The sequence below is a fragment of the Centruroides sculpturatus genome, unplaced genomic scaffold, assembly GCF_000671375.1.
Source record: "Centruroides sculpturatus isolate CEXI.00-Female unplaced genomic scaffold, Cexi_2.0 scaffold781, whole genome shotgun sequence".
Taxonomy (NCBI): Eukaryota; Metazoa; Arthropoda; class Arachnida; order Scorpiones; family Buthidae; genus Centruroides; species Centruroides sculpturatus.
Genome location: NW_019385085.1, coordinates 221,725 through 247,583, shown reverse-complemented (window position 1 = coordinate 247,583; position 25,859 = coordinate 221,725). Strand labels below are relative to the sequence as shown.

At 34.9% G+C, this 25,859-nt stretch overlaps 2 protein-coding genes across 2 annotated transcripts; both read left to right on the top strand.

Moving 5' to 3' along the window:
• The first annotated feature begins 1,589 nt into the window (after positions 1-1,589).
• On the top strand, positions 1,590-25,552 carry LOC111634452 (protein toll-like). The gene is made up of 2 exons (XM_023379223.1): positions 1,590-2,477; positions 24,001-25,552. Exons 1-2 carry the CDS (start codon positions 1,871-1,873, stop codon positions 25,443-25,445), a joined length of 2,052 nt encoding a protein of 683 aa, XP_023234991.1. The 5' UTR covers positions 1,590-1,870; the 3' UTR covers positions 25,446-25,552.
• Positions 9,312-11,916, top strand: LOC111634453 (protein toll-like). The gene has a single exon (XM_023379224.1). It carries the CDS (start codon positions 9,428-9,430, stop codon positions 11,729-11,731), a length of 2,304 nt encoding a protein of 767 aa, XP_023234992.1. The 5' UTR covers positions 9,312-9,427; the 3' UTR covers positions 11,732-11,916.
• Positions 25,553-25,859: the final 307 nt, after the last annotated feature.

Below are 25,859 nucleotides of genomic sequence, written 5' to 3'. Positions count from 1 at the left end.
AAGAACGAGGTGCCATAAATCGCGTCAAAAAGTTCTATAGTAACTGTTTAGATTATTTAGAAGACTGGATGTATTATACTTGTAAATTTTACATGTTTAAAATTAAAAAATATAATACAATACATAAATTTGCGTTCTTTGATAATAAAATTTTGTTGCTGTAGAATAATTCTTTTCAACAAGACAACACTCACTCCCCTCGTCAATTTTGTCCCGCTTCACTAATGTTAAATTCAGGTCACCTTAATCTATACATTACGTGTTTGAGTACTTATGGTGTTTGTGTTAAGAATTAATATACAGGGTGGAAAAAGAAAGCCACTTAACACCCGTGCTACGAAATATAGAATGTGCCCAAAGTTAATTTCGCTCGTGTCAGGAACATATTGCACCAAGGTGGAAACAGTGATGCGTGTTACACGTATTGAGCGCCACTCCGAAACTGTAAATGGGAAAGCGAGTCGTGTTACTTATCATTTAGGGGTCAGAACTTCACAAGAAATTAATTTCTGAAATATTTATTGACCTACTTCAAACGGTTACAGAGTTAGGAATTAAAAAACAGACAGCGCAATGCCTCTAACACAGGAAGAACACACAGAAATCGCCCTAATGGCACGGGAGAAAAGTTCGAGGGTGATTGCACAGAATTTTAATCAATGTCATCCACACGTGGTCAACCTACTCCAGGAATTCTGAAAGACGGGATCGGTTCAATACGAGATGTTTTAAGTAACACAAATAAATACGACAAATAAACAATTTTTAAATCCTGTTTAAAAAAAAAAATTCTGATAATCAGCGTTAACACGTACTTTTATAATCTGTTGTGTCCGTAAAACAATCGATTTTTCGTATGTCACAAGATTGACTATGTTCTAACAGGAAACGGCGAAACAATGTTTAGGTGTCTCATTTATAATCTGTTCAATATAATATATAATTTCGTCTCGTGACACCGAGAATACTGTGAAAGCTGGAAAAAATAATTTTAGTTTCACATATGTAAAATATATATTGTCATTTGCATCACAGCTTCGGATTGAGGTGGTGTAGTTCGATACTCTAATGAATTCCATGTAGTACGAGTCACAGATTATACAAATACGTGAGCCGTTCACAGCCCGGCACACGTATTTGTAAAATCTAAGTGACTCGTACAATATGGAATTCATATAACACGGAATTATCAACGGTGTTATAGGGGGTCTACTGTACTTTTTCTTGCTTATTGATATAAATATGGCAACAAAAATGACACAACTTCTATAATATTGGATCTGCAATATTAATAAATGTGCAAAACAAATTTTTATTGGTATAACATTCGCTTAACGTTAATACGATATTGTTCCTGCCACTGCATACGAGGAGACTAAAAACTGTATACGTAATATTTCTGTTGGGAATGACGAATCAATATCACCGACGTCATAAATGATCGTAGCAATAGTAGAGGAATCGAATGTCACTAGTTCGGTATTCCGCTTTATTGTTGATTGTTTTCTGAGGAACGTATTCATTACTTTAGTGTGGAATGAAATAGAAGTATCATTTGCGCAAGATGAGGTTTGTTATCATTTTACAATTCTTATTTGTAGTGGTAAATTCTTGTCAAGAGTTTTGGAAACGTTGGGAAAAAGTTTCTTGTCCATCATACAAAAACTGCCAATATTCAAAGAAATCATTTATTCGAATATACCCCTCATTTTTATTTATCGGTTGCCGGAACGAAACGATTGACTCTCGTTTCACGCAATGTTTGGACGTTAATATAACTGTAAAATCAATAACATTTTCTAATTGTTATTTGTCGGGAATCGATTTAGGAAATTTCACGTTCGGGCACGAAATCGAAAGCATCGAAATAATGCCTTCAGTATACTCGCACAGAAGAAACTTCGACAGCGCTTCATTTAGTAATATGTCGTCTCTGAAATCTGTCGAAATTCATCGTGTGTGGACTTCCGAATTGTTTAATATGACTTTCCGCAATGTTTCTTCTCTGACTTCTTTGATAATTGATATGTATAATTTTACTTTATTTCCGAATAAACCTTTCCGAGATTTAATTAATCTTACCGAATTACATATCATGATGGGAGAGTTAAAATTTTTACCAGCGGATCTATTTTACAATCTTCAAAATTTGAGAAGTTTGTTCTTAGATAGCAATGAAATCGAATTGATTCATTCGCACGCCTTTAGAAATCTCACTCGACTGGAACATTTATCTTTAACAATGAATAAAATTAAAAATTTACATAGTGACACGTTGAAAGGACTCTCTAACTTAAATACATTTTTTATTAATTATAATTATCGATTATCGGTAATTCCCGCCGGATTATTCAAAGGACTGCGCAACTTGACGGAATTTCAAGCAACGGGTTGTTCCATTTCCGAACTCGAAGACGACGTATTTTCTGACTTAATTAATTTAGAGTCCATTTCTTTAGATTCGAACGAAATTGAATATCTNTTACCAATGTTAAAATCTGGTCACCTTAATCTATACATTACGTAATTGAATACTTATGGTGTTTGTGTAAGAATCAATGTACAGGGTGGAAAAAGAAAGCCGCTTAACACCCGTGCTACGAAATATAGAATGTGCCCAAAGTTAATTTTGCTCGTGTCAGGAACATATCACCGAGGTGGAAACAGAGTGATGCGTGTTACACGTATTGAGCGCAACTCCGAAACTGTAAATGGGAAGGGGGTCGTGTTACTTATCATTTAGGGGTCAGAACTTCACAAGAAATTGATTTCTGAAAGATTTATTGACCTACTTCAAACGGTTACAGAGTTAGGAATTAAAAAACAGACAGCGCAATGCCTCTAACACAGGAAGAACACACAGAAATCGCCCTAATGGCACGGGAGAAAAGTTCGAGGGTGATTGCACAGAATTTTAANAATTACTTTATTGAATGTATTTGGAAGAAGGATTGAATGTATTCAAGAATTGGAATAGAGGAATAATATGCCCAATACACAAAAAAGGAGACAAACTAGATTGTGGTAACTACAGAGGAATTACTTTATTGAATGTATCAATAGTTTGCTAATATTTTTGAAAAAAATGTTAGCAGGATACATGGAAAATATAGTGGGAGATTAACAGTGCGGTTTTCGTAATAACAGATCAACTATAGATCATATCTCCACAATAAAGTTAATTCTGGAGAAATGTTACGAGTATAATATTGAGATACACCAACTTTATCGACTTAAAAAGGCTTATGTTAGTATTAGAAGTGGTAATGAGAAAAGTATATGAGGAAATGGATGTAGATGCAGGAGAAACGATTTTTAAGAAACATTTACAGTGCTTAGCATTTGCGGGTGATTTAGTTATATTGGGAAGATCTAAAGAGGTAATCGAAGAGGCATTTAAACTAATGGATGAAGTAGCAATAGATAAAGGCCTAACAGTTAATGACGAAAAAACAAAATATATGAAGTTAATTAGAAAAGAATGTCAAGGGCCAAGTGGACAAATTCTACATATAAAGGAACATAAACTTGAACAGGTGAATAAATTTCATTACTTAGGAACTCGGCTAACAGAAAAGAACGAAATTGATAAAGAAATTAAGGCAAGAGTGACAGCGGGAAATAGAAGCTATTATACTTTAAGACGAATTCTAACATGTAAAGAAATATCAAGATGTAGTAAGATTAGAATATATAAAACTATTATAAGACCAGTAATCGTGTATGGCTCCGAGGTTTGGACACTGACGAGTAAACATGAAGAACAGTTAAGACGATTTGAGAGGAATATTTTGAGAAGAATATATGGGCCGGTACAAGAGGGATGAAAATAAGAAGTAATAAGGAACTCGAAAATTTATACGAAAATTCTGATATTGTGACAGAAATCAAAAGAGAAAGATTTCGATGGATTGGGCATTTGGAAAGAATGGACCCGGAGAGAAAGGTGTATCGAGTGTACCAGACCAGAGGGGAGAAGGTTGAGAGGGAGACCACGAAAAAGATGGGATGAGGATGTGGAGGTTGATTTGAGAAGGATTTGTGTGAGCTGCTGGAGAAGAAAGGCTCAAGATAGAGAGGAATGGATGAAAATTTTGAATGAGGCCAAGGTCCTTCAAGGACTATGAGGGCCAGAGAAAAGAAGAAGAAAGAAATATGCTAGTGGAATTTTTAGTTTTGTATTAACTAGCATAGCACACGATTAGCAAGTTGAGAATGTCCAATCTCATTCACGTCAACAATAAACACTAAACGGTCGAGACGTTTCAGGTATGTATGTCAAAGAAGATTTAAGAAATGAAATTTAACACTGTACCTTGTATATAAGAAGCATTGATGCTATTAAATTTTGGTTGTAAAAGGTCGAGGGGTGGAGAAATAGCGGGTAGTCACGCGTCATATCTTGCGTGGAGTCGGACTTAACGAAGATTTTACTTGTTAGCGCACAGTTTTTTTAAAAAATAAAACTTATCACTACGCTCAAAACTAGAGAACCGCTTGGCCATTCGGCCAAGATTTCAGCCGAATGGCCGAATGACCAATTTTCTTCCGTTAACCATCCGTAATAGTATAAGTCAGTTAGAAGAACGAGGTGCCATAAATCGCGTCAAAAAGTTCTATAGTAACTGTTTAGATTATTTAGAAGAGTGGACGTACAGTAGAGCGTTGTTTATCCGAATCAATTGGGACGGGTTGTTCGGATAACCGATTATGTACGAAAAAATATCCCACGTTGAAACTTTTCTCCGTTGCGTGTCGCTTCGCGTTGAATTTTCGCCGATGTTAAGCCTAATGTAACATTTTTAAAATAATAATCGTGGCTATTGTATCGTTAAAAATTATTTCTTTATTTTTTACAAACAAAATAAATATATTGAAAAATATATAAACAAAAAAATTATACTTTAGATGTTTAGAAGTTAATCTAGTATCAAAAACGTACGATTCAGCACGACACACAGTCCTCAGAAAAACACCACACAAAAGTGCCAACGCTGCTAGCTAAAACACACATCAACAAAAATAAAATATTGGAGTAGCCCAAGATATAGCCAAAGATTGCAGCGCCACAGCACTAGCGAAAATTTAAATTTGCTGACTGGAATTTTTCGGATAAACGACGCTCTACTGTATTATACTTTTAAATTTTACATGTGCTTAAATTTAAAAAATATAATACAATACAATTTTTACGTTCTTTGATGATAAAATTTTGTTGCTGTAGAACAATTCTTTTCAACAAGACAGCACTCCCCTCGTCAATTTTTTCCCGCATCACCAATGTTAAAATCTGGACACCTTAATCTATACATTACGTGTTTGAGTACTTATGGTGTTTGTGTAAGAATCAATGTACAGGGTGGAAAAAGAAAGCCGCTTAACACCTGCTACAAAATATAGAATGTGCCCAAAGTTAATTTTGCTCGTGTCAGGAACATATCGCACCAAGGTGGAAACAGAGTGATGCGTGTTACACGTATTGAGCGCAACTCCGAAACTGTAAATGGGAAGGGGGTCGTGTTACTTATCATTTAGGGGTCAGAACTTCACAAGAAATTGATTGCTGAAAGATTTATTGACCTACTTCAAACGGTTACAGAGTTAGGAATTAAAAACAGACAGCGCAATGCCTCTAACACAGGAAGAACACACAGAAATCGCCCTAATGGCACGGGAGAAAAGTTCGAGGGTGATTGCACAGAATTTTAACCAATGTCATCCACACGTGGTCAACCTACTCCAGGAATTCTGAAAGACGGGATCGGTTCAATGCGAGATGTTTTAAGTGACACTAATAAATACGACAAATAAACAATTTTTAAATCCTGTTTTAAAAACAATTCTCATAATCAGCGTTAACACGTACTTTTATAATTTGTTGTGTTCGTAAAACAATCGATTTTTCGTATGTCACACGTTTGATTATGTTCTAACAGGAAACGGCGAAACAATGTTTAGGTGTCTCATTTATAATCTGTTCGATATAATATAGAATTTGGTCGCGTGACACCGAGAATACTGCGAAAGCTGGAAAAAATAATTTTAGTTTCACATACGTAACAATAAATTATCGAAGTAAAATATATATTGTCACTTGCATCACAGCTTCCGATTGAGGTGGTGTAGTTCGAAACTCTTATGAATTCCACGTTGTACGAGTCACTTAAATTTTACGAATACGTGTGCCGGGCTGTGAACGGCTCACGTATTTGTAAAATCTAAGCGACTCGTACAACATGGAATTCATATAACGGAATTATCAACGGTGTTATAGGGGGGTCTACTGTACTTTTTCTTGCCTATTGATATAAATATGGAAACAAAAATGACACAACTTTTATAATATTGGATCTGCAATATTAATTAATTTAATAAATGTGCAAAACAAATTTTTATTTTTATAACATTCACTTAACGTTAATACGATATTGTTCCTACTACCGAAAACGAAGAGACTAAAAACTGTATACGTAATATATCTGTTGGAAATGACGAATAAATATCGCCGACGTCATAAATGATCGTAGCAATAGCAGAGGAATCGAATATCACGAGTTCGGTATTCCGCTTTATTGTTGATTGTTTTCTGAGGAACGTATTCATTACTTTAGTGTGGAATGAAATAGAAGTGTCATTTGCGCAAGATGAGGTTTGTTATCATTTTACAATTCTTACTCGTAGTGGTAAATTCTTGTCAAGAGTTTTGGAAACATTGGGAAAAAATTTATTGTCTACCAAATGAAAACTGCCAACATTCAAAGAATTCGTATATTCTAATATACCCCTCATTTTTATTTATCGGTTGCGGGAACGAAACGATTGACTCTCGTTTCACGCAATGTTTGGACGTTAATATAACTGTAAAATCGATAACATTTTCTAATTGTTATTTCTCGGGAATTGATTTAGGAAATTTCACGTTTGGGCACGAAATCGAAAGCGTCCAAATAGCGGACAGACTTTACTCGCACAGAAGAAACTTCGACAGCGCTTCATTTAGTAATATGTCGTCTCTGAAATCTGTCGGAATTTATCGTGTGTGGACTTCCAAATTGTTTAATTTGACTTTCCGCAATGTATCTTCTCTGACTTCTTTGAAAATTGATATGTATAATTTTACTTTATTTCCGAATAAACCTTTCCGAGAGTTAATTAATCTCACCGATTTACGAATCATGGATGGAAAGTTAAAATTTTTACCAGCGGATCTATTTTACAATCTTCAAAATTTGAGAAGTTTGTTCTTAGATAGCNTTTGAAAATTGATATGTATAATTTTACTTTATTTCCGAATAAACCTTTCCGAGAGTTAATTAATCTCACCGATTTACGAATCATGGATGGAAAGTTAAAATTTTTACCAGCGGATCTATTTTACAATCTTCAAAATTTGAGAAGTTTGTTCTTAGATAGCAATGAAATCGAATGGATTCATTCGCACGCCTTTAGAAATCTCACTCGACTGGAACATTTGTATTTAACATCGAATAAAATTAAAAATTTACATAGCAACACGTTGAAAGGACTCTCTAATTTAAATACATTTTCTATTAATTATAATTATCGATTATCGGTAATTCCCGCCGGATTATTCAAAGGACTGCGCAACTTGACGGTATTTCAAGCAACGGGTTGTTCCATTTCCGAACTCGAAGACGACGNTTGAAAAATATATAAACAAAAAAATTATACTTTAGATGTTTAGAAGTTAATCTAGTATCAAAAACGTACGATTCAGCACGACACACAGTCCTCAGAAAAACACCACACAAAAGTGCCAACGCTGCTAGCTAAAACACACATCAACAAAAATAAAATATTGGAGTAGCCCAAGATATAGCCAAAGATTGCAGCGCCACAGCACTAGCGAAAATTTAAATTTGCTGACTGGAATTATTTCGGATAAACGACGCTCTACTGTATTATACTTTTAAATTTTACATGTGCTTAAATTTAAAAAATATAATACAATACAATTTTTACGTTCTTTGATGATAAAATTTTGTTGCTGTAGAACAATTCTTTTCAACAAGACAGCACTCCCCTCGTCAATTTTTTCCCGCATCACCAATGTTAAAATCTGGACATTTTAATCTATACATTACGTGTTTGAGTACTTATGGTGTTTGTGTAAGAATCAATGTACAGGGTGGAAAAAGAAAGCCGCTTAACATTCCTGCTACAAAATATAGAATGTGCCCAAAGTTAATTTTGCTCGTGTCAGGAACATATCGCACCAAGGTGGAAACAGAGTGATGCGTGTTACACATATTGAGCGCAACTCCGAAACTGTAAATGGGAAGGGGGTCGTGTTACTTATCATTTAGGGGTCAGAACTTCACAAGAAATTGATTGCTGAAAGATTTATTGACCTACTTCAAACGGTTACAGAGTTATGAATTGAAAAACAGACAACGCAATGCCTCTAACACAGGAAGAACACACAGAAATCGCCCTAATGGCACGGGAGAAAAGTTCGAGGGTGATTGCACAGAATTTTAACCAATGTCATCCACACGTGGTCAACCTACTCCAGAAATTCTGAGAGACGGGATCGGTTCAATGCGAGATGTTTTAAGTGACACTAATAAATACGACAAATAAGCAATTTTTAAATCCTGTTTTAAATAACACAATTCTCATAATCAGCGTTAACACGTACTTTTATAATTTGTTGTGTTCGTAAAACAATCGATTTTTCGTATGTCACACAATTATGTTCTAACAGGAAACGGCGAAACAATGTTTACGTGTCTCATTTATAATCTGTTCGATATAATATAGAATTTGGTCGCGTGACACCGAGAATACTGTGAAAGCTTGAAAAATAATTTTAGTTTCACATACGTAACAATAAATTATCGAAGTAAAATATATATTGTCACTTGCATTACAGCTTCCGATTGAGGTGGTGTAGTTCGAATCTTTTATGAATTCCGTGTTGTACGAGTCACTTAGGTTTTAGAAATACGTGTGCCGGGTTGTGAACGGCTCACGTATTTGTAAAATCTAAGCGACTCGTACAACATGGAATTCATATAACACGGAATTATCAACAGTGTTATAGGGGGTCTACTGTACTTTTTCTTGCCTATTGATATAAATATGGCAACAAAAATGACACAACTTCTATAATATTGGATGTGCAATATTAATAAATGTTCAATACAAATTTTTATTAGTATAACATTCGCTTAACGTTAATACGATATTGTTCTTGCCACTGCAAACGAGGAGACTAAAAACTGTATACGTAATATTTTTGTTGGGAATGACGAATCAATATCACCGACGTCATAAATGATCGTAGCAATAGTAGAGGGATCGAATGTTACTAGTTCGGAATTCCGCTTTATTGTTGATTGTTTTCTGAGGAACGTATTCGTTACTTTAGTGTGGAATGAAATAGAAGTGTCATTTGCGCAAGATGAGGTTTGTTATCATTTTACAATTCTTATTCGTAGTGGTAAATTCTTGTCAAGAGTTTTGGAAACGTTGGGAAAAAGTTTCTTGTCCATCATACAAAAACTGCCAATATTCAAAGAAATCATTTATTCTAATATACCCCTCATTTTTATTTATCGGTTGCCGGAACGAAACGATTGACTCTCGTTTCACGCAATGTTTGGACGTTAATATAACTGTAAAATCAATAACATTTTCTAATTGTTATTTGTCGGGAATCGATTTAGGAAATTTCACGTTCGGGCACGAAATCGAAAGCATCGAAATAATGCCTTCAGTATACTCGCACAGAAGAAACTTCGACAGCGCTTCATTTAGTAATATGTCGTCTCTGAAATCTGTCGAAATTCATCGTGTGTGGACTTCCGAATTGTTTAATATGACTTTCCGCAATGTTTCTTCTCTGACTTCTTTGATAATTGATATGTATAATTTTACTTTATTTCCGAATAAACCTTTCCGAGATTTAATTAATCTTACCGAATTACATATCATGATGGGAGAGTTAAAATTTTTACCAGCGGATCTATTTTACAATCTTCAAAATTTGAGAAGTTTGTTCTTAGATAGCAATGAAATCGAATTGATTCATTCGCACGCCTTTAGAAATCTCACTCGACTGGAACATTTATCTTTAACAATGAATAAAATTAAAAATTTACATAGTGACACGTTGAAAGGACTCTCTAACTTAAATACATTTTTTATTAATTATAATTATCGATTATCGGTAATTCCCGCCGGATTATTCAAAGGACTGCGCAACTTGACGGAATTTCAAGCAACGGGTTGTTCCATTTCCGAACTCGAAGACGACGTATTTTCTGACTTAATTAATTTAGAGTCCATTTCTTTAGATTCGAACGAAATTGAATATCTCCCGCCAAATCTTCTAAAAAATAATAAACTTCTGAAATCGTTTTCTTGTAGGGATAATAAAATATCGACACTTCCATCGACAATTTTTCATGGACTTTCTCATTTGCTCCAAGTAAACCTAATGGGAAATCGGTTAAAGAATCTTCCTAAAGATGTTTTTGCCAATTTGTCGTCATTGATTACTCTCGTTTTATCAAATAATCGACTGAAACTTCTACCCGAAGACATCTTTCTCCCACTGAGTCATTTACTCGAACTCGATCTCTCCAACAACAATTTAATTAAACTTTCTGGAAAACATCCTTTTGGCAGCAGCAAGTATTTGGTTACTCTCCATTTAGATAAGGCGGGTTTGATAGAATGGCCCGTGGTAAATTGGACAGCATACAATTTCAGGCGTATCGATTTTTCATATAATCGTTTTGAAACCGTCAAATTGCCAATTTACACTCCAAACCGCGTCCTAATTGAACTGTTCCGATGTAAAATCAGAACAATTTACATAGATGAGCGGAAATACGGATCTAAAACGCCTAGTTTTTTTTTAGATAAGAACAAAATTATTTGCGATCAGAAACTTCGGCAGTTCGTTTTTGCACTTAACTCAAATTTAAATAAAACATTGGAAATGTTTCCCGATATAAAGTATATAAAATGTTACGGAGAAAGAAAAACTGTGTTCGAACATATATCTTCTGTAGTCCCAAGAAAGTATTGTCCAACGAATTGCGATTGTTTCGCAGAAAAAAACGAGGTGACGTTAAATTGTTCCGGAAAGGGAATAAACAGAATTCCAAAAGCTTCTCCCCCCAATGTAACAATTGTGGATTTGAGCAATAATCACATAAAGAAACTGTCCAAGGTGGATTTTGCCACGTGGAATAACGTCACTCGTCTATATCTGAGTAATAATTTCTTAAGTAAATTTCCAGATTTTGTCCTTCCGTCACGTATGAAATTTCTGTGGTTAGACGGAAATCGGTTAACGGAACTTCCTCCCACTCTAACGAATCTCATCGACGCTTCTAAGGAATTTAAAATTTATTTATCGGGAAACAATTGGAGTTGTGATTGTAAAACGAGATTCAGAAAGGATTGGTTACTTAGGAACATGCACAAGATTGCCGATTTCTTGAAAGTTCGTTGTAAAACGACTTTGGGTACTTTGTCTTTTAGAAAAGTCTTGTCCGGTAATCATTGCCCAGGAACTGTAAAAAGTATTTCCGGAACGAAAGTCTCTATTATCGTAGTTAGTGTTTTTATTGTAATCGGCCTGATTATACTGGCGTGTATTGTATACTACAAGAGAAAAAACATCACTATCGAGAAGTCTACATTACGGGAGGATGGCGCCGCTTCTTACAATGTCTATCATCAATTTGAATAAATGAAATTGTTCTGACGTATAATACTGTATAAAATTGTATAAAGTATCTGATTGTTGGTGTTTAACAATTTGAATTTTACATCTTTTGTCAAAATTCAATTGCTTCTGTTAAAAAGATTGTATTTAAAATTAGAAAAATATATAAAATAATGGAACTGTATTTTTGTTAATTAATGGCAATTAAGAGAAATAAATTCTATAAATAAATGTAAGTAAATTTCTGCTGCGTAATAATTATTAAAATGCTGGTGTAATTGTTTATCTGAGTATTTTTGGTATTGAGAAAGAATTAAAAACAGTTTCATGACAAATTTAATTTTTTTTTATGATTTCGATTTGCTTCGTCAGAAGGGTGCAATTCGTTATTTTACACGAAAGTAATTTTAAAAACTAAATTGAACGCAAAGCAATTTCAATAGAAATACTGTATTATTTACTTCGCAACCGGGTGCGTAAGTAGACAATGGGCATCTTTAACATCACTCTTTATTCGGGAATATCTCACTTCGGTGTGATACGCATTTCGGGCATACGCCCTTTTCAGTTTGATTTTTCTTCGAGACATTTAGTAAAGAGATGCTAACTAACACAGCCAGCCTTAATTCATCCTTTCTAAATTCGTTTCAAAATAATCTCGAAATCCTCTGCCTATTCTCTATAGGGAACCAAAGTTTCATTACCGCAGGCCGGATGCAAAATCAAAGGGAAATAATCGGAATCCAAAAAAACTGATCCAACGTAAGAAAAACACCATCTCTCCGTAATAACGGGAGAAACTACCGTATAACCATATCGATAACAGAACAACAATTACAAATAAAAGAATATTCACCCGCTTCACCATCTCCCGTTAACAGTAATCAGATTTAAATCTTCACGTAAGTGAAGCAACTTCCTACCACACCAAGCAATAACTAAGTCTTTCCAATTCCTCTGCTGGGGCAATCGATACCCAAAAAATTACAAAATGCTTCAGAAATGGCATTCTCCACGCCGATTTTAGCATTAAAATCTCCGGCAATCGATACATTCCTACTATCTTAGCTCTTCGGAAGGCAAAATGCCTTTAGATATTTGATAAATAAGAAACACGGCAGTTTGTTTGTTTCCGAGCAGTTAGAGGATCTTCTATCGACACCCATTATATAGTAAGGAGAAAAAGTAAAAGGGATCGTGCGTAACTGCAGTAGATTCGGACTTAATGACGATTTTCCTCGTTATTAGCTTTTACATTTCTTTTTTAAAATAAAATTCATATCTCTACGCTCAAAATTAAGTTTTTTTGCCGTTTTATAACAGTTAAAAATATAAAAAACTTTTTTAAAAATAAAATATGATAATAGATGGCGTTATCAAAATTTTAAATGTTGCCGGGAAAGTTGAGCAACTGGTTGCCGATTTGTTTTCTATAGCGGAGAGGCGCTATTGAACGTCGCTACTAACAGGGGCTTAATGATGCTTAAGGGCATAATTTGCTCTCGTTTGGAGGAATTTTATATTAAATTATTCATTATTAAACTATCGGAACTTTTTGTTTTTACTAACGTCAACAATAACAAAATGACGTCGAGATGCGACGAAGATCGTAAGGGTGCCCCGAATGGGGGAAAAAAAAAAAAAACTAAATAACGGCAATTCCAAACTAAACAAAAAACTCCGTTCATTTAAGCCAATCGCTCGATAAACCAGGAGCTTAAATTGTTTACTTTGTTGTTAATAAAGAGATGGAGTTTCGATAAGTTTGCTTCATTTTTCCTCTCTTACGTGTTATAAAACCTAGAACGCATTAATCAAATAGCATAAAAGTGCTGCACGGAAACACTAAAAGTTAATGTATTTAAAAGCGGAATGGCGTACAGCCGTTTCTCTCTTTCAATCGTAGTGTCGTTCGTGTCTCGTACCGTAACGTACGCGATAGAAGTAATTCGACACGTTCTGTTTCGGACGGTGACGTAATTTTTCCTACCGATTCCGACTTAATCGTTGTCTAGCAATATTTAACCTACGTTTTCTCTGTGGCGGGCGCGGATCCAAAGGTCTGTCACGGGGAGGGCGATAAAAAAAACGTCGTTTTACGAAAGGTTCTAATACAAGCCAGCCACAGACGGGTTTGACAGTTTTAAGTTGTAATGTCTAAACGCTGAGCTTTTGGGTTATTGGAATATTGGAAGCTGGGGGACGATCGTCCCCATCGCCCCGTAAACCGCGGTGACTTATAATACATAGCCGGAAGATCGTTTATACGTAATAAAGACGACCGATATAGAAGGATCAGTCGTGATAAATGAACTATATACTTATTTAAATACCAAGATAGAAGTAATTACCGATTGAAACTAAAGAATAAATTTAAGTCTGTAAATAACCGCATTTACTGCAAACATTTCCTCGTCTTTTAAAGCATTTTCTATTCACTTTTACAGTTTATTTTTCCGGACTTTCCTTTATTAAAATTCGAAATCTTTTCTTTATAATTTCGTTCTTAAAGTTAACTATTTCCGGATGCACGCTTCCTCCTTTAATTTAAGTTTCTTATTCGGAAAATGAATTTATTCTTACTTTTTAAATGTAGTTTGTAATTTTAAGGAATAATCGTTAAAATTTGTCAATGTTTCATCGTCTACTCGATTCTCGCCATTTAGTTTAATTAGAAATACAATAAACGGGCGAAGTATCACCTACAAGCGCCGGTTGTTGTCAGCTGTTGTTACCCTTCGTCGCCATTTTAGATTTGGATGCCTTTTTGTTGGCTTAACGGCGTATTATAAATCCATGGAAAAGCCGGAATGTTAAGGTAAATATATGCAGTTTATACATGTAATTATGAAAACGTACGATCGCTGGGGGAAGGTCTCCATTACAACAGGGAATAGCTTTGTTTGGTATACAATCGGGAAGTTAAAGATTCGGTAGATTCGGAATGATAAAGGGAAATTTCCTTTATCATTCCGAATCTCGCGAATCTTTCGGAATTTCCCGCGATGGAGAGCGGGTTCTAAGTCCCAGCGACTGTTAACAGGGGACTGGTTGAACACGATTGTATTAATTTGTCACTTTAACGGCGAATTGGACACCTTTTTACGCCAAAATTGTGTGTAAAAGTGCCAAAAAACTTTTTAAAAAGTAATTTGGCACTTTTTGTATTCGGAGTGAATATCAACTGCTTTACATTATTGCCCGAAACATTCGTTTATAAACCCTTCGATCTTGAACAATAGAAAACGGAATTGCGCTTTCTTAACTGGCCCGTTACGTCACAGATGCCGAACGAACCCGTACCGAGTGACTTTTCTTCCGTTTTCTGNAATTAAATATGTAGTTTTTAAAATCACTGATATAGTTTTAATATGGCCCTGGGGGGATCGCCAGAAGTTTTTAACTTGCAAAGCGGTCGCGTATTCAAGAAGGTTGAGTTAGAGCATTTGGCTGCGATTCCTTGTTCCGAGAACGGGACCGAATTTGTTTTATATGGAGATTTTGGTTATCCTTTGCGTCGACACCTCATTACACCATTCCGAGGTGATAGCTTAACACCCGAGCAACAAGTATTTAATTCCAGGATGAGTTCAGTAAGAGAGTGTGTGGAATGGGTATTTGGGAAAATAATTCAGATATTTGCTTTTCTAGATTTCTGTGAAATATAACACCGATGAGTCATTGTTTACACAGCTGGATGACCTTGAATACAGCTGGAGTCCGATTTCCCGGGACATTCTCATATACGTCTCGGGAGGACAAGGGTTTAAAGTAGGGTGGATATGAGCGACACATATGTTTTTAAATATTTTTAAAAAGTTAAGATTTTAATTGCGATTTCCGACCCCCCTAATTAATTAAATTAATATATAAAAAAACGATTAATTAAAAAAATTAAAAAAACTATCGGAGGTCGTTTTTGACATCAGAAAGCAGCTTTAAATAACTTTACCGAAGGAAAATCCGTGCGCTACAAATTAGGAACCATGAAATAAATTTCATAAAAAACTCCCATTAAAAAACAATTAAGTCTTAATCGAAAAAATTTTATCGCGATTTTAATGAGCCTTATCAAAGGCTCATTAAAATCGCGATAAAATTTTTTCGCGCGGACAAAAAATTNATTCGGAGTGAATATCAACTGCTTTACATTATTGCCCGAAACATTCGTTTATAAACCCTTCGATCTTGAACAATAGAAAACGGAATTGCGCTTTCTTAACTGGCCCGTTTCGTCACAGATGCCGAACGAACCCGTACCGAGTGACTTTTCTTCCGTTTTCTGTACTCTCGTCCGAATTTCCGGTGGTAACGTACGGCGATCGACGTAATTTTACCCGTTGCGTTTGGGCGATGGCGTATGTTTTTCTTAGCGATTGAAATGTTCTCGTTGTCTAACAATATTTACGTCTCGTCCGTAATGACGTAGAATACACGTTGCAAAAAACTGTTTTACAATTACTACCTATCGGAAGATCAGTGGTAAGGTGACGATAAAAGTAGTTACCGATAGAAACTAAAATGAAAATATAAACGTGGAAATGACCACGTCTACTAAAATTATTTCCCCATCTTGTAAACTACTTAACGTTCGGATTTAAAGTTTATATTCCCGGATTTTCCGTAATCGAACTTCAAAATCCTTCCTTCACACTTTCGTTAGTAAAGTTAATTAATTTCAGATGCAAACTTCCTCAAACCTCGATTAATTTAAGTTTCTTACTCGACGATACCCAAAAAATTACAAAATGCTTCAGAAATGGCATTCTCCACACGCCGATTTTAGCATTAAAATCTCCGGCAATCGATACATTCCTACTATCTTAGCTCTTCGGAAGGCAAAATGCCTTTAGATATTTGATAAATAAGAAACACGGCAGTTTGTTTGTTTCCGAGCAGTTAGAGGATCTTCTATCGACACCCATTNCTTTATTGAGCCTTATCAAAGGCTCATTAAAATCGCGATAAAATTTTTTCGCGCGGACAAAAAATTTTGAAAAAATTCGGGGACTTAAAAAATATTCCAAAAATTCCAAAAAAAAAAAAATCTGGGGGGCCCAAACGCCCGCGTTTTCGTAACGCTATGTAACTTGCCCGAGATATCTCGGATTATGTGCTTAATTAAATAATATAGTACAGAAAAAAGTAATTTAAATTTACGAATGCATGTATTGTAAATACAGTACAGTACATATATACTTGTAAATGTATATATTATAATATGATTTTATGTGCTTTAAACATTTTTCTAGTGATATTACGACTTCAATATTTGTGGTGGACGTAAAGTCGAATAAAATGACTTGAACTTGATTTTTATTTTTCCATATACTTTTTTGACAAACGACGTATAATCGGGAACGTAACTGATGGGTTTTCATATTATTGGCACGATTTAAGAAGAGAAAGCAGATTTAAAATAAGCTATGGGTCTATAATGATTTGGGATAGTTTTAGAGGTAAATAGGATGGATTGGAAGGTAAAACTAATTTAGCATTTGTTGACAAAAATATGATTACATTCGGTGGTTTAATTGGAGGTCATAAATGGTAGTTTCAACAAGATAATGCTCACATTCGTATCCTAATGTCAACAAAAAATTTCTTTAAAAAAGAAAATACTGTATTGATATAATATTGACTGGCCTTCACGTAGTCCAGATTTAAATCCAATTGAAAATTTATGGGGGATTTTAGCAGGAGTTGTTTATCAAAGTGGGAAAAAATATGAAACTGTAAATCAATTGAAAATTGCAATAATGGATAAATTAAAATTAAGAATGAACAATTAAAAAAGTAATAAACTCCATGCCTAAAAAAGTTTTTGAAATAATTGTAGCCAAAGGGGGTGAAACCAAATATTAAGTGTTTAAAATATATTTAAAAATTAATTTTATATGTAATTTTAAAAAGTGTACTTATACTTTGCTAACAAGTAAAAAGTGATAACTTTTAATATACAGTAGAGCCTCGATTATCCGACCCCCGATTAACCGCCACCTCGGTTAACCGACCGTCCTAGTCAGCAAATTTAAAATGTTCGCCAGTAATGTGGCGCTACAATATTTGGCTATGTCTCGGTTACTTTAATATTATTTTTACGTGTTTTAGCTGGCAACACTCATTCGACCATGAAAGGGAGCCAGTATTTAAACGAGGCTTAATTTTCTAATTTTTAACGATACAATAGCGACGATTATTATTTTAAAAAATTTTTGTTAGGCTTAACATCGATGAAAATTCAACGCAAAGTAGGCTAATAGCGATATACTAATACACTAATTACATGGGATATAATAATATACTACACTAATAATGGATTTTTTCTTACTTTTCGGTTATCCGACTTTTCAATTATCCGACCAACTCCAGTTACCAATTGGGTCGGATAATCGAGGCTCTACTGTATTATCATTAAAAGATAAAGAGCTTGAAAATGATATTTTTGTAATTGTCTTAAAACATATCAAACTGTTTTCTAATAAAAAAAATTAAATAAACTTTGAAAAATCACAAAATTTATGGTATACTTTTGTAACAGACTGTATATCTGGGAGGCAAGATGGCATTCACATACCTTGTCATAATACTGTAAAAGTAAAGTTGTTCTTTCCCAGCATCTTCTACCGTCGACGGTGTTATACGTCCGTAAATTTTCAGATATATATTTCCAAGCACCTTTCGAATTTTCATACGCATAGGGATTTACGGCCACTACTTCTCTCAACAGAAGTATGTCGTGATAAGAAGAAAAACGCATTTGAACTTTCCTAATGTTTCTCGGAGGAAACACGACACTAATTAGAGTAAAAAAATAATTATTTAGTGTTATTAAACATCATATAAATACTTTTAAACTGTTTAATTTGTTTATTTAACTGTAAGTTCGCTGACCTGGTGGAGATTGGAAACTTTTTATTCCACTCTCGGACACCAGTGAAAGTTCGCCGACTTCCGGGGGGGAATCGTTAATCCCGCGTCAGAATGGTCTAGGGTCGAACGCGTGTGGGTGTGGTGGAGGAGACACAGATGACAAGAATCTAACAAAAACCCGTTTATTTTATACATAAAATTAAACTTACACCTAGGAACTAGAATTATCTAGATACAGTCGACTGTTTGGACGTCGTGGATGTTTGTCTCTCGTCACTCGGAGATGGGCCCCGGGGCTGCGGCAGGTAAGGAGACTTGTCGGGAGGTGTCGGCGGCACGGCTCTTTCGATGGACACTTGTGCGGACTCTGCGTCTTCTGTGCGTCGACACACACAGAGAGTTTTCGCTCCGGACTTTTTGGAGTGCAAGTACTCAGTAGCACAGTTTACGGAAGAAGTCCCTCTGTCCTTGAAGATCGGGGATTATATCAATCTCCGTTCTCTAATTTGTTTTCTGATTGGCTCCCTCGTCTGTTTCTAAGCGAAAAACGATTCCTTTTCGAGTCACGAGAAAGATCCGCCTTGAAGAATCTACTTGACACCATCCGTTATTCTGGCTGCAAAATGTTGATGGAACTTTGAAACTTGCGCTCATATTTTCCACCATTGTTGTCTAGTCTGTGACGTTTTTGAAATTTAACGACACGACGCGATGTCCTTTTTCGTCATTAATCTTTCCTCTTTTCCAAATTTCTATGTTCTAATTATGTGCATATGAACGACTTTTCAAAGGTCCATCTCTACTGGAGATCGTTTGCTTACAATTATTAATTAATCATTTAAAAATATTACATTCGGTTTACATCAATAAAGTTTTTTTTCTCTCGTCGCGGTTTCATATGACTAACACAACTAATTCGATCTTTGATCGGTTTTTAACAATAGACGATTTTTTCTTCTAGTTTCGTTTTAATAAATTTCTAATAATAATTATTTAATTTTGACTCATTTTTGGGTCCTCACATAACTTTCCTGGTAATCCTCCGTGCAAAATGCTTCCGCCATTTTTTTCAACTTATTTCCCGTGAGTCAATGAGCGATGTTCACTGAGTCACGTGATGTTATGAACGGGTGCCTCAACGATTTTTACTTGGACTTGAAACTTTCAAACGTTAAACGTGTACTTCTGCTACCCGTACACGTTTAACGTTTGAACTTGTGCCTCAACCTCTCTAGTAACTGCTTAGATTATTTAGAAGAGTAGACGTATTATACTTGTAAATTTTACATATGTTTAAATTTAAAAAATATAGTACAATACAATTTTTGCGTTCTTTGATGATAAAATTTAGTTGCTGTAGAACAATTCTTTTCAACAAGACAACACTCACTCCCCTCGTCAATTTTGTCCCGCTTTACCAATGTTAAAATCTGGTCACCTTAATCTATACATTACGTAATTGAGTACTTATGGTGTTTGTGTAAGAATCAATGTACAGGGTGGAAAAAGAAAGCCGCTTAAAACCCCTGCTACGAAATATAGAATGTGCCCAAAGTTAATTTTGCTCGTGTCAGGAACATATCACCAAGATGGAAACAGAGTGATGCGTGTTACACATATTGAGCGCAACTCCGAAACTGTAAATGGGAAGGGGGTCGTGTTACTTATCATTTAGGGGTAAGAACTTCACAAGAAATTGATTTCTGAAAGATTTATTGACCTACTTCAAACGGTTACAGAGTTATGAATTGAAAAACAGACAACGCAATGCCTCTAACACAGGAAGAACACACACAAATCGCCCTAATGGCACGGGAGAAAAGTTCGAGGGTGATTGCACAGAATTTTAACTAATGTCATCCACACGTGGTCAACCTACTCCAGGAATTCTGAGAGACGGGATCGGTTCAATGCGAGATGTTTTAAGTGACACTAATAAATACGACAAATAAACTATTTTTAAATCCTGTTTTAAAAACAATTCTCATAATCAGCGTTAACACGTACTTTTATAATTTGTTGTGTTCGTAAAACAATCGATTTTTCGTATGTCACACGACTGATTATGTACTAACAGGAAACGGCGAAACAATGTTTAGGTGTCTCATTTATAATCTGTTCAATATAATATAGAATTTGGTCGCGTGACACCGAGAATACTGCGAAAGCTGGAAAAAATAATTTTAGTTTCACATACGTAACAATAAATTATCGAAGTAAAATATATATTGTCACTTGCATCACAGCTTCCGATTGAGGTGGTGTAGTTCGAAACTCTTATGAATTCCACGTTGTACGAGTCACTTAAATTTTACGAATACGTGTGCCGGGCTGTGAACGGCTCACGTATTTGTAAAATCTAAGCGACTCGTACAACATGGAATTCATATAACGGAATTATCAACGGTGTTATAGGGGGGTCTACTGTACTTTTTCTTGCTTATTGATATAAATATGGCAACAAAAATGACACAACTTCTATAATATTGGATCTGCAATATTAATAAATGTGCAAAACAAATTTTTATTGGTATAACATTCGCTTAACGTTAATACGATATTGTTCCTGCCACTGCATACGAGGAGACTAAAAACTGTATACGTAATATTTCTGTTGGGAATGACGAATCAATATCACCGACGTCATAAATGATCGTAGCAATAGTAGAGGAATCGAATGTCACTAGTTCGGTATTCCGCTTTATTGTTGATTGTTTTCTGAGGAACGTATTCATTACTTTAGTGTGGAATGAAATAGAAGTATCATTTGCGCAAGATGAGGTTTGTTATCATTTTACAATTCTTATTTGTAGTGGTAAATTCTTGTCAAGAGTTTTGGAAACGTTGGGAAAAAGTTTCTTGTCCATCATACAAAAACTGCCAATATTCAAAGAAATCATTTATTCGAATATACCCCTCATTTTTATTTATCGGTTGCCGGAACGAAACGATTGACTCTCGTTTCACGCAATGTTTGGACGTTAATATAACTGTAAAATCAATAACATTTTCTAATTGTTATTTGTCGGGAATCGATTTAGGAAATTTCACGTTCGGGCACGAAATCGAAAGCATCGAAATAATGCCTTCAGTATACTCGCACAGAAGAAACTTCGACAGCGCTTCATTTAGTAATATGTCGTCTCTGAAATCTGTCGAAATTCATCGTGTGTGGACTTCCGAATTGTTTAATATGACTTTCCGCAATGTTTCTTCTCTGACTTCTTTGATAATTGATATGTATAATTTTACTTTATTTCCGAATAAACCTTTCCGAGATTTAATTAATCTTACCGAATTACATATCATGATGGGAGAGTTAAAATTTTTACCAGCGGATCTATTTTACAATCTTCAAAATTTGAGAAGTTTGTTCTTAGATAGCAATGAAATCGAATTGATTCATTCGCACGCCTTTAGAAATCTCACTCGACTGGAACATTTATCTTTAACAATGAATAAAATTAAAAATTTACATAGTGACACGTTGAAAGGACTCTCTAACTTAAATACATTTTTTATTAATTATAATTATCGATTATCGGTAATTCCCGCCGGGTTATTCAAAGGACTGCGCAACTTGACGGAATTTCAAGCAACGGGTTGTTCCATTTCCGAACTCGAAGACGACGTATTTTCTGACTTAATTAATTTAGAGTCCATTTCTTTAGATTCGAACGAAATTGAATATCTCCCGCCAAATCTTCTAAAAAATAATAAACTTCTGAAATCGTTTTCTTGTAGGGATAATAAAATATCGACACTTCCATCGACAATTTTTCATGGACTTTCTCATTTGCTCCAAGTAAACCTAATGGGAAATCGGTTAAAGAATCTTCCTAAAGATGTTTTTGCCAATTTGTCGTCATTGATTACTCTCGTTTTATCAAATAATCGACTGAAACTTCTACCCGAAGACATCTTTCTCCCACTGAGTCATTTACTCGAACTCGATCTCTCCAACAACAATTTAATTAAACTTTCTGGAAAACATCCTTTTGGCAGCAGCAAGTATTTGGTTACTCTCCATTTAGATAAGGCGGGTTTGATAGAATGGCCCGTGGTAAATTGGACAGCATACAATTTCAGGCGTATCGATTTTTCATATAATCGTTTTGAAACCGTCAAATTGCCAATTTACACTCCAAACCGCGTCCTAATTGAACTNAAAGAAAATAAATAATATTTTATTTACAATATCAATTTCTTTAAACGAACAATTCCCGTGAAATAGTGTTTTCGTTCGTAAAAAATTTATTTAACGTTAATTTGATATTGTTCCTTTCATTGCAACGGGAGTAAACGAGGAAATTAAAAACTAAACACGTAATATTTCTGTCGGAAATGAATCTTTCGATGTCACTGAGATCGTTATTTATCGTGTTTTCAATCTGTCGCGAGAAAGTAATAACAGTATCAAATCCGTAAGTACGCGGTTTCGCTATTGCGTATTTTTCGTCCACTGTTTTTCGACGATCTCAGTGGATCAGAAGTTTTTTCGAACGAAATGAGGTTGGTTGTGTTTTTGCAATTCCTATTTCTAGTGGTAAATCCTTGCCAAGAATTTTGGCAACATTGGGGAAATGTTTCTTGTACACGGGCAAACAGCTGCCACAAATCAAAGAAGTTTTCCTCCGTTGAAATACTTCGTCAATCCTTATTAATCAAATGCGGCGAGGAAAGGATCGACTCTGGTTTGATGCGATGTTTGGACGTTAAAAATGTACGAGAGATACAATTTAGAGATTGTTATATGTCTGGGATTGACTTTGGAATCTTCACTTTCGGGTATGAAATCGAACGAGTCCAGATATTGTACGAAACATACCAAGATAACAAAAACTTCGAGAGCGCCTCGTTTAATGACATGTTCTCTCTGCGATCTGTCGAAATAGAAGGCATGCAGACGTCGGAACTTTTAAATTTAACATTTCGCAATGTTCCATCGCTGACTTTATTGAAAATCGAAGAATATAGCTTCACTCTATTTCCAAACAAACCTTTCCGAGAGTTAATTAATCTTTCAGAACTATACATCACTCATGGCGAGTTAAAAGTTTTACCAGAAGATCTATTTTATAATCTTCACAATTTGACAAAACTCGACTTAAATTTTAATAAGATTCAATCGATTCATCCACTTGTCTTTAGAAATCTCATCCGGTTGGAATATTTAAATTTACGATTTAATGGAATAAACAATTTACCCAGTGACATGTTGAAAGGTCTTTCTAATTTAGGGACATTTTATATTAATTTCAACCCAGATTTATCAGAAATTCCGTCCGGATTCTTTAACAAACTGCACAACTTGAGTGAAATTAATGCATATGATTGTTCAATTTCTTCACTCGAAGAAGACGTATTTTCTGACTTAATTAATTTGAAAACCGTCTATTTAGGTTCCAACCAAATTGAACATCTCCCGCCAAATCTTCTGAAAAATAACAAACTGCTGACACGATTTTCATGTTCGGAAAATAAAATATCGACACTTCCGACAGGAATTTTTCACGGACTTTCTGAACTGCGATCGTTAACGTTGCAAAAAAACCGTTTACAAAATCTTCCCGAAAATGTTTTCCAGAATTTGTCGTCATTGCAAAGTCTCGATTTATCAATAAATCGCCTAACTTTTTTGCACGAAAATATATTCCTCCCATTGACTAATTTAACGCGTCTCGATCTGTCTTACAACAATTTAACTAAAATTATGGGTGAGCGTCCTTTTGGCAGCAGCAAGCATCTAACTGACGTCTTTTTAAATAATGCGGGTTTGACACAATGGCCGATAATAAATTGGGCACAATACAACTTAACTAGAGTCGATTTCTCAAATAATCGTTTCGAAACCGTCAAATTACCAATTTACACACCAAATCGCGTGAAAATTTACCTATCAGATTGTAAAATCAGAACAATTTACATCGATGACAGGAAATATGGATATCAAATGCCGTCTTATGATTTAAGTAATAACGAAATTACTTGCGATCACAAACTGCAGCAATTCGTTTTTGCCCTTAAATCAAATATGGAAGTGGCAAAACGAATATTTCCAGATATAGAGAAGACGAAATGTTACGGAGAAGAAAGAAATTTGCTGGATAATACATCGCTCGTAGTGATAGGAAATTATTGTCCGATGAATTGCGAATGTTCATTCGAACAAAATCACGTGATAGTCAATTGTTCCGGAAAGGGAATTGATAGAATTCCCAATGTTCTCGTCCCGAATGCGACGTTTGTCGATTTGAGTAATAATTACATAAACGTCTTGTCAGATGGCGATTGTGTGATGTGGAGAAACGTCATCCATCTACGTCTGAGTAATAATTCGATAAGTAATATTTGGGATTGCGTCCTTTTGCCAAACATCAAATGGCTCTGGTTGGACGGAAACCGGTTAACCGAATTATCTTACGGATTAATGAACTTGATCGACGCTTCTACAGAATTTAAGATTTACTTGTCCAGAAACAATTGGAATTGCCATTGCCATTCGCTTTTTACGAAGGACTGGTTAATTAGAAACCGGCAGAAAATTGCAGATTTCTCCGATGTTAACTGCAGAAGAAATTCTTCTTCTGTGTCTTTCATCGAAATTGTTTCCAATGACGAATGCACAGAAGTTCCAAAAATAAATTTGACATCTTCAGTAAATCACTCTTCTTCGAACGAAGATTGTTTCCGTGAAGTTAGTTCAGTTTTTGAATGGAAAATCGCAGTGGCCGTTCTTGCTTTTCTACTGTTATTCAGTTGGATTATTCTTGCTTACTTTGTTTATTGTCGCAAAAAACGAAACGTCGACGAAGTGGCAAAGCCCAAGGAAGAAGAAGTGATTTATTATAATGTTCACACCTGACAAATTCTGTAATTCGGATAATTAAAATGCCCCGAGTTCCATCGCTTTGATGAATAATTGCTCATAAATTGCTATTATTTTTTGTTTGCTTCTATCGAAATTATTTTGTATACNACGTACATAAACAGTATCGTAATTTGCCAAGTGCAAATCGGCAAATTCGTAAAATTTTTGTTTATTTTGAACAATCCGGATAATCGAAAATCCGGATAATGGAGGTCCGGATAATGGAGGTTCTACTGTAATTGCTCATAAATTGCTATTATTTTTTGTTTGCTTCTATCGAAATTATTTTGTATACTTTTTGTCCAATTTTATTACGAATTATATTGTAAAATGTATAATTACTGTATAATAAAGCAGTTAATTAAGCATCAGAAATTAAGCATTGACAATTAAACGATATTTCTACAA

Coding starts and splice junctions, on each gene's coding strand:
- LOC111634452 (XM_023379223.1), top strand. CDS start 1,871: ATGCCTTCAGTATACTCGCACAGAAGAAACTTCGACAGCGCTTCATTT.
- LOC111634453 (XM_023379224.1), top strand. CDS start 9,428: ATGAGGTTTGTTATCATTTTACAATTCTTATTCGTAGTGGTAAATTCT.